Source organism: Dysidea avara, chromosome 13 (assembly GCF_963678975.1).
Source record: "Dysidea avara chromosome 13, odDysAvar1.4, whole genome shotgun sequence".
Taxonomy (NCBI): Eukaryota; Metazoa; Porifera; class Demospongiae; order Dictyoceratida; family Dysideidae; genus Dysidea; species Dysidea avara.
Genome location: NC_089284.1, coordinates 3,438,686 through 3,448,583, shown reverse-complemented (window position 1 = coordinate 3,448,583; position 9,898 = coordinate 3,438,686). Strand labels below are relative to the sequence as shown.

The window sequence follows — 9,898 nt, the reverse complement described above, 5'->3', positions numbered from 1 at the left end:
AAAGAATGACGTCTCAATGGCTGGTATATAATAGAATAGCAAGTCTGAGTAACCTTGATTGAATATATTTATTGTACTATAACTACAGATTAGCTTAGATGTTATTACAATCTCGGCGTCGCACTCGATTTACCGGCGAGCTATAAACGTATGTTATTAGAATATATTAACGTTGTTAGGCGCAATCTGTGAATTTGCGCAGTTTATAAATTGCGCTGCGCATTTTGTGAATTCATAAAATGCGCAACAATTTTATAAATTGTTGCGCAGTTTGTGAACTACCGTAAGAGCTGCGCATTTTATGAACTGGGTACCGCCGTTACGTTCTTGGCCGATTCAAGTACGTATCACAGGGAGGAATGACAGGCTTCTCATTTTACCCCCTTTTACTAGCTGAAGGGACATGGATAAACCGAACTGAAGACGCATTCTACCCGACTATCTCTCCCTCCAAGGTTCCTTTGCGTACTCTGCAGCTGGCCTGGATAAGATGCAATGTCTTTCTCTCTCAGTGTTGCGCTACGTATACTACAGCATTTGTGGTAGGCTAAGCCATTCGTTTTGATCAGCTGATATTGATGGGCACAGTCCAGCCTGCATGTTTTACTTTTCCTAGCACATGCAAGCACTGCACAAGTAATGAAATGAATATCAGCACATAAGGTTTGGTACATTGTAACTCAAGTCCAACATCATATCTTTAATGTCCAGCCTTAAATGGTACATGTAGTTAGTTTCACTCTCACATTATCCCATGCATTCAGATGTAACACAACACGTGGTTAGGTACATAATGTCACCTCTGTGTGATACAGTTATTAGTACAAACATATAGTGTTTGGAATCAGGTATGCTGTGTTACACATATAACTAAGTACGCTCCAATACATGAGTTACAAAGGTACAGCTCCATTTGATGAACAGCAAGACCCAGAAAAGTTGTATCCATTTTCATCTTGCCTGGCTATAACCACGTGTCTTCCTAAACACCGTTCATGGTACCCCCATGAGCAACTATTGCACCTGACCTATGGAATCCATACATTAATTTGTATGCATAACTAGACCTCACCATGTCAGTTGTATCATCATCCAAACTAATCATTCCACAAGATTGACAATAGTCATCCACTGGTTCTAAATAAACAAACATTATAATGTATGTGACACATCATAACTCATCGGTACAATACAACAGACGATGAAAAGAAATTTGCTGGTTCACCAAGAAATCCAACTATTCATCAAGAAGGTTATTTAAGCTAATATAGATACATTTTACCACAACATGAACAAACACGTACATGTTTACTTAATGGTACAAATGACACAATGTGATGATGTATATCGAACTGATTGCTGAAACAATAATAGGTGCATAATTATAATAATTTTTGAGGGAAGCCATTACATGGTGCTAGCTACCACAAATCAACACCTTCCGCTGTCAGCAAAGATACATAAAGGAGGACTCAAGTAGGTCCATGGTGTTCTCATTATACGTACTGCAGTATGCCAAATTAAGGTACCAAGCAACGTTGAACAGTGAAGACATCAAGCCCGTAGCAGGGGGTCTGTTCCAGGTAGTTGTAAAGCTGAGTACCGTGTGCAAAATACACACATGGTCTTACTAGGGGGTCTGGAGGCATGCCCCTACAGATTCCTTCTGAGATCACTTACTGACTGCTCTATTAGAACAAATGACTATTCTATTAGAATGTCGTAATCTTTTTGCAAACTAATATATCAGAAAATTGATAGGTGGGCTCCATAAATAATGGGGACCACAAAGGTTTAGTCTCTTGCAAAAATATCAGCTAAAATCTAGCCTGACTTGTCCTTCACAACTTGGCATTATTACAAACTCGGGAACCGGACTACTTGTTCAGTACAGAATATTGGTATCACCCATCTCCACAACGTATGACTAGTGGCTATAAACTTTTGTGATGCTTGAGAATATGATAGCATACATAATTCACTATACTTCCATATCTCTGCAAGTATTTTCTTGTAGTCTACATGTCCATTTTCAGTTGAATGCACACGCTCTACTATGTCATAAAATTTCTCAACTGTTGCAACTAAATGATGGTCATTCTCATTCTGTAATTACACAATTTTGTGAAGGGCAGGCACAAAGTTTCTTACCCTTTGTTTGTTCCAACTTCAGCTCTGGGTAGTTTAACAAAACAACTTCTTTGTTGTAGTAATGAAAGGCAGGGCTAATTAGAGCATAACTTCTTTCCACTCCATTCAAAACGGTCTGATATCAAACATGATCTTCTGCACCTTCTCCTCCGTTACTGTTTTGTTTTGCTTTTTGGAGGTGTGATTGGGACCAAGATATTTTCCTCTACAGAACCTTTCGAATAGCCGGCTCTCTGTGACCCTCTTTTGACGTACCTCACAAACTCATAGTGAAATTCACACCTCGCATACGGAAATCTCGTGATTCAACACTTGGAATGACAGAAGGTCGGCAACCGATACAACAGGCTGTACAGGTCGCATCTTACCTTGTCATATGGCAGCGCGACATCTGCGCAATTTATAAATTGTTGCGCATTTTATGAATTCACAAAATGCGCAGCGCAATTTATAAACTGCGCAAATTCACAGATTGCGCCTAACAACGTCACCGCAAAAGCCACCAATTGTATTACAGCGTAGAAGCCCTACATCCGAAGTCTCTAATAAAACAGTCACTTAAAACTCACTCGTTTGTTTCTATTTACAGCCCGCAGGAAATGGTAGACGGTGTGCCACCTTCTTTGCAGAGCTGCATTATTCGAGACATTCAACTTGGAAAACAAATCGGGTTTGGAGCAAATGGCAGAATCCTAGAGGCAAAATGGGAAGGAGTAACGGTAGCCGTGAAAGAAATCTACTCCATTTTCAACCAAGTTAGCGGGCCAGAATTCCAAGCATTAAGAAGAACTTTCATGCAAGAATGTGAGCAAAGCGGTCAACTGCGCCATCCCAATATAGTTCGTTTTCTCGGTATATACCTTCCACTCGGTACCCGAGTACCTAGTTTAGTCATGGAGCGGCTTAGTTGTAGCCTGAAAGACATGCTAGAGCAAACCCCAGTCATTCCGATGGGCACAAAGCTGTAAATTCTTTATGATGTGTCGTTAGGTATTAGGTATCTTCACTCGCGCACTCCACCTATCATTCACCGCGATATGTCAAGTAATAATGTTTTGCTTTCAAAAGGAATGGAAGCAAAAATAGGTGACCTCGGTACGGCTCGTCTTGTAGATCCTAGAAGGCAATCTCAAATGACCAAGGCACCTGGTACTATAGATTTTATGCCTCCTGAGGCATTAGCAGCTAGCCAGACTGTAAAGTATGGTAGGGAACTTGATGTGTTCTCGTATGGTTGTGTGATGCTCCACACATTATCTCATGAGTGGCCCACTCCCTCAGAGCCTGTAGTCACTGATCCTGTGACTCTTGAAGTCAAAGGCTGCACAGAAGTTGCAAGACGCAGTCAGTATTTTAGTAGGATAGACAGAAACAGGTTGGGTGTGTTGATCCCCTTGATTGAAAGCTGCCTCAGTAACCTTCCCAGGAACCGGGTATCAATAGTAGCATTATGTGAACAGTTGGAGGGTTTGGTTGAAAGTGAGCATGTACCAACTGGTGACCTGATTTTATCACTGCAAAAAGAAATACAAAAGAAAGAAGCTATAATTCAAAACCAACTGGCGGAAATCAAAACCAAAGATTTGGAAATACAGACCAAAGATGCTGAAATGGTTAGTAAAAACATGGAAATCCAGGAAAAGCATGCCAAAATCCAACAACAAGCTGTTGATCTGTTTAATAAAGAAGCTATAATTCGTACAAAAGATGCAGAGTTACAAATTAAGAATGCTGAGCTTGAAGCAATGAGCAGTGATGTGACCAAAATTCCTCAGCAGCTATCACCTAATGAGGTATGTTAGTTTCCCATGTTATGCTGCTAACTTTACTATGATGTGTGATGTTTCAGGTCAACAAGAGCAACACTAGTACTGATTTCTGGAGCAATCTTAAACTGACTTGGCAGAAGTGTGCCAATGTACCGAACAAGAGATGGGCCAACTGTGTTGCTGAACTTGATGGGAAGATATACATCACTGGACAAGGCAGTGGAGTTATGGGAACCAACCCGTACATGTACGACTCTGTCAAGGACCAGTGGTCTGTAATGCCACCACTTCCCTATGTCCTATACACTCTTGTAACTGTACGTAATAAAAAACAGCTGTTAGCAGTTGGAGGAATTATAAAGAAAAACAACATAGTGGAGATGAACAGAAGAGTGTTCTTGTGGGATGAGAAGAATAATAAGTGGATTGCACCATATCCTTACATGCCAACTGCACGCCATCGTTGTTCCTGTGTTTCCTATGGATCATCAGTGATTGTTGCTGGCGGAGTAACAAGTTCAAATCCCGTAACTGTGTTACGATCAGTAGAAGTCCTTCATATCAATGACAGTCATCTACCTAGTTCTCACTGGAGTGTGGTTGAACAATTACCACATGCAATGTTTCAAGCAGTTCCCTTAATTGTCAATGACAAGTTGTACATTGCTGTAGGCTATGATGAAGGCCGAGGCAGTACATGTAATGTGGTGTTTGCATCTTTACCACAACTATTGCAAAGCACCAACAATAGTTCTCATGTTCAAGTGTGGAAGAAATTGCCTGACATGCCGTACTCCTCACTGTCCATCAACCATTATAAAGGTCATCTGATTGCCTTTACTGGAGATCATTTGGCAGAGCAAGTAGATGGAGGAAAGCCAGTGTGGAAGTTAGTTCCACTGGTCCACATCTACAATCCTGTTACCAAATCTTGGGACTGTGTCGGAAGAATGTCCCATGGGTACCTTTTTGGTTTGTCTGTTCATATAAATGAGAATAAGATCCTCTTTGTGGGAGGTCTGACTGGTACACATGAACCAAGTAAAGATGATGATCTCTTAACAACCTGCATGATGTTAACGTTTCAACCAAAGTGACTACACTCACATATATAATTTTGTGTGTGATTCTGACTTAGTGTGCTATCGTGTGGAGCAAGTTTTAGTTGACATAACTTTAAAATCTGCTCAATTTATACTATAATAGACTGCTCAGTACTAAGAGTGTATGTGTGGAATTTATGTCATGTACAGTGCAAGCACTTGACTGCAATGGTAGAGCATGTGGAGTGAATGAGATGAATTGTGTAAAGTGTCCTAGTTAAGTGAGTTGTTCAGATAACTGAAGCCAATACATTTACACAGAGTTCTATTGAAAATTCTAATAGAACATACATCTGTACTCAAAATACTCTAATAGGACAGTTATTTCCAATTACAGATAAATGAGGGTCAGATAACTATGAGGGTCTACTGTATATCTAAGGGATCCAAAGTTACACTTTTAATCACCCTAGCTTCATAGCTACCAGACCCTAGACCCCAACAGACAGTCCCTAGCTTCATAGCTAATCATACTTTATGAAGTAAAAAAGGGTAGTGTGTGTTGTTTATACAGGAGGAGCATGCAGGGACACTAAATAAAACATACAAGTATTGTTGCAGTTAAAATTATTTTAAATAGTGGTGCCATAAAAAATTGCTTTTAATTGTCACAAAAAGGGTAGATTCAAGTCAATTGTAGATGAGGAATTCCATAATCTTGGAAGCCAACAAATAAAATTACAGTTCAAAGAAATCTGATGGGCTAGCTTGCCTGATGACGATCTTGTAGATACTGATAATTTTATTAGTATACAGTTGTTATAATGCCAAGTGGGGGTAAGGAGTTTTGGTCTCTCACTATATAATAGCAATTATCAAAAATGCATGTAGAAACAATAAAAATACTCCAACAATCACTCGCTAGTAATTAGTAAGGGCATCTTATATATCTGTCACATCGCAGCCATGATTGGAAACTCTCTTCAATTATGAATCCTGCACCTGCCCATGGCAGTATTCTAGCAAAATTATCTACAATGTAACAAGTTAACATGAGTCATGTTACTCATATAGTTATGTATGTATTTTACTTGGTGGGAACATGGAATCCTCAAAACCAGATCACAATATCAAGTCTATGGTGCAGCACACCAAACTGCACATACATAGCAAATAACAGTTCATCAAAAAAAAAAAACCGCAGTTTTAGTTGTGAGATTCATCAGAAGATATGTTGGGATATTCTCAGTAAACTCACTTGTGTTAGATCAGGTTAGAAACTCAGAGTTAGGCTTTAGTAACATGGCTGTACCCATATAAAGGCTTCTTTAGCCACATCATCCATCAGACATGACATCATACATCACACACTAAATATGTAACAACACATAACAGGCTAGTACTGCAGTGAAGGAGTTTTGATTGCTGGACAACACATACATATACAATACTATAGCTATTAAGCGGGCCACTCCAAGAAAATTCATTGTTTCCCATCAAGTTTCTCGTCCGCATGCAAATTCTCTTCTGCATGGTTTCATTTATTATGCTGTAAACTGAACATTTTATTCATAGTAACTAGTTGTACACAGTCACTATTTCTAGCAATCAACCATACAAGCTCCATGAGTCATAAACCCGTGGAGATTTTATACTGTATTTCATGCCCTTTAGTTGTTTAGCTCTAATAGCTGTTGTGTGATGGATTTAAAATTAGTAGCATATAATGAATAATGAATAATAAACCACCGCCCACACGCAGTTTTGAGATCCGGGAACAGTGAATTTTCTTGGAGTGGCCTAATGGCCAGTGAAAAGTGAAGCTATAAACTGGAGTAGCTAGCTAGAAATGATGTCAGTATGGTAAACATCTAAGCTAAACACCTTTCTTAGTTAGAACAGCTGGGTGTAGCCATAGATAATATACCTGGGTATAGATATTATATGGTGTAGCCATTAGCTGCAGAGACGCTTGTGAGAATAGCTTTATAAGCGCCTGCGCTAAAAGTAAAGTCTATAAGGCAAACCATCCACTTTATTGATGCCGTATGGCAAAACTAACTCACTTAAAGCATCCTGTGCAAACTCTCCGTGTAGCTCCGTGTAAAATAAGAATATCAGAACGACCACAGTGATGATGAACGCGTGTTCATGGCAACGCGTTTATTGTGACGCAATGATTGCGTATGTATCACATGTACTTACTGTTGCTATCAACGCGCGTCTTTAGTAAAGCGATTTCGAGCAAGTTTGTGCGAATTCTCTTTGCGATTTACTTTGACGGATATGTTACGTACAGTATTCAAAAAAGTCTCAACTTTGCTACCTTCCGTTATAGGTAGGTGTGGCTAGCTATACTTGCACGAATATGTTCATTTATTTGATAATTTGTTAGGTACGAGAAAGACGACTTTGAATACTTTCAGTCAGAGTAAGCTACAGCAATTCAGACTTTTAGATATCATGTAAAACATTTACCTTTTAAATATAGCTGGTGACTTCAAGGGAGCTATAATTCCAACTGATCATGTGTTGGATTATAAACAATGGTGAGGTCACATGTAGTTCTGTGTATTAGCTATAACCTGGTTAACATTTTATTACAGGATTTTTTGTGTACCATTGGGTGCTTATTTTTTTTCCTTGTACACCACTGCTGTAAAGGAGGTATGTTTGTTTACACACGCACACAAAATACACTATAGCTATACATAATATTATATGTACGCACTCACGCACACACATGTTACACGTAAGTAGGCATGAGGCTATTATGCTCCAAAAATTGAGCATTATATGCTTTTGAGCAGTGCTCAAAAAATCATCTATTATGCTTTTGAGAATTGCCCATTATTCCCAAAATTATGCCACCCTAATTGGCTAATAATACCAGTTTATTGCTGTATCAGACCATTTTCATTGATGTTTACAAATAGTCTTGAATTCTTTAGCTGGTTACTGTATTAGAGTATTTAATTTCAATGTAACTGCTTTATTAGAGTAAATAATATTCAGTGACTGCTCTATTAGAGTACCTCGATCTTTTTTAACGGAATTGTGCAATCTGTAGATTTTCCTTTATAATCACCTCAAAATGCTAGCATAATTCCTGATTCCCACACATACCTATTATGCCCAAAATTATGTCAGCATAATCGCCGCATTCTTACACGTAAGTGTTAGTCTCGCGCAGCCAGACCACTATTTCTCCCCACGGCGCTTATCGATTAGAGATTATAAGCGCCTGCTCGATATAGGAGCAGGCGCTTATAATCTCTAATCGATAAGCGCCGTGGGGAGAAATAGTAGTCTGGCTGCGCGAGACTACGTAAGTGTGCTTGCACACTCAAATGCACACGCATGCATGCACAGAGCCGCCCACAAGGGAGGGGCAACTGGGGCATTTTTCCCCGGACCCCAGCTTGAAAGGGGCCCCAGGAGGCCCCATGAAGGGCCCCTTGAATACCTGTTTAAAAGATCGACATACTCTAATAGAGCAGTCAGATCTAGATACTCTAATAGAGCAGTCACAGTATTCTTCAGAGGAGCAGTGTAGCAAGCTTATAAATAAGGAGATATGGTTGGTGAGGGTAGCAATTGTCATTGTTAGTATGCAATGACCTTTTTTTTTTGTCTTCAACTTACAACTTGGGCGAAGTTATGATTCAGAATGGAAACCTCCTTGCCCCTGGGACCCCACTTTAACTCTTTGCCCTGGGCCCCTTCATTTCTCTGGGCGGCCCTGCGCATGTACACCACACTGCATACTTTCACACACAAATGCACGTACACACAGTCACACACGTACACACACACATATACACACCTGGATAGCAGGCAACAATACAGTGATGCCCTTCTGTCTCACGGCAATGATCATCACATTGTAGAGCACTTGTGCCTTGCCAATGATGACATACACACACATGTGCAAATAAAAATGCTCACAAACACACAATGCAAAGACAGAATAAAGCCTCTGGCTGTTGCATGCATGGTCACATCTTCCCAATTAAGACCTGTGCACTACTCAGGTCAGTCAGTGTGCTCAGATTCTCTTAGGACACTCTAGAGTGACTGGTGACCTGTAGGAGGCTGTACCAAGTGTGGGTACCAAAAGTTCCACCTGAACCTTACCTGTTAAGTTAGACATGGCTACACATGGCAATGGATTTTTATTTATTGGCATTTCCCCACAGTCAATACCAGACACCCATTATTATTTAGTACAGCTGGGTGAGCTCCTTTCCCAGTGTACACCAGGTTTCCATGTAAGCAACTGGGTAGACTGTTCATGTAAGCAACTGGTTAGACTGCTCATGTAAGCAACTGGGTAGACTGCTCATGTAAGCAACTGGGTAGACTGCTGCAACACAAATAAAGATTCTTGCACAAAGAAACAACAACAACTGCATGGGTATCAAATTTGGAATCCAACACTCTCCAGCCACTTAGCTGGCCATCCATCATGGTCATCACTGCCACCTCACACATGCACAAAGCAAAGCAAAGCAAAAGCAAAGCCTCCGGCAGCCATGCAAAACATAGCTATTGCCGCCCAGTGAACCAGCACTGGGATGCCTGTGCACCACTCAGGCACTTGAGCCTTGTGTAGGCAAATCCTCCTGGGGCAGGGCTAGTAACCTGCAGGAGGACTGTCCAGGTCTCTTGGAGAGAGGTCGCGGAACCTAAAGTTCCACGATGACCCCAACACCACAAAGTGAGACAAGGACAGTTGGGCATTTGCTTCCCCAGTTTACACCAGGTACCCATTGGTGTTACAGTTGGGTGGGCTGCTTCCCTGGTTGACCAGGTCCCCATTTAAACAGCTGGGTAGACTGGAGCAATGTGAGTAAAGTTTCTTGCTCAAGGAAACAACAACACTAAAGTGGCTCAACCGGGAATCAAACCTGGGATCTATCGATTACCAGGCCG

The 9,898-nt window shown here is 40.6% G+C and overlaps 1 protein-coding gene and 1 long non-coding RNA gene across 2 annotated transcripts; one reads left to right on the top strand and one right to left on the bottom strand.

Annotated features, from left to right (window-relative positions):
• Positions 1–664: 664 nt before the first annotated feature.
• Positions 665–2,573, bottom strand: LOC136242961 (uncharacterized). The gene is made up of 3 exons (XR_010694685.1): positions 2,152–2,573; positions 1,073–1,137; positions 665–1,028 (listed from the first exon to the last, which is right to left on the bottom strand). It is a non-coding gene; the product is annotated as an uncharacterized lncRNA (long non-coding RNA).
• Positions 2,574–2,710: 137 nt separating this feature from the next.
• On the top strand, positions 2,711–5,231 carry LOC136242866 (uncharacterized). The gene is made up of 2 exons (XM_066034356.1): positions 2,711–3,944; positions 4,001–5,231. The coding sequence occupies exons 1-2, from the start codon at positions 3,189–3,191 to the stop codon at positions 5,015–5,017; spliced, it is 1,773 nt and encodes a 590-aa protein (XP_065890428.1). The 5' UTR covers positions 2,711–3,188; the 3' UTR covers positions 5,018–5,231.
• Positions 5,232–9,898: the final 4,667 nt, after the last annotated feature.

Coding starts and splice junctions, on each gene's coding strand:
- LOC136242866 (XM_066034356.1), top strand. CDS start 3,189: ATGTCAAGTAATAATGTTTTGCTTTCAAAAGGAATGGAAGCAAAAATA. Junction 3,945..4,000: donor AGCAGCTATCACCTAATGAG/GTATGTTAGTTT, acceptor GTGATGTTTCAG/GTCAACAAGAGCAACACTAG.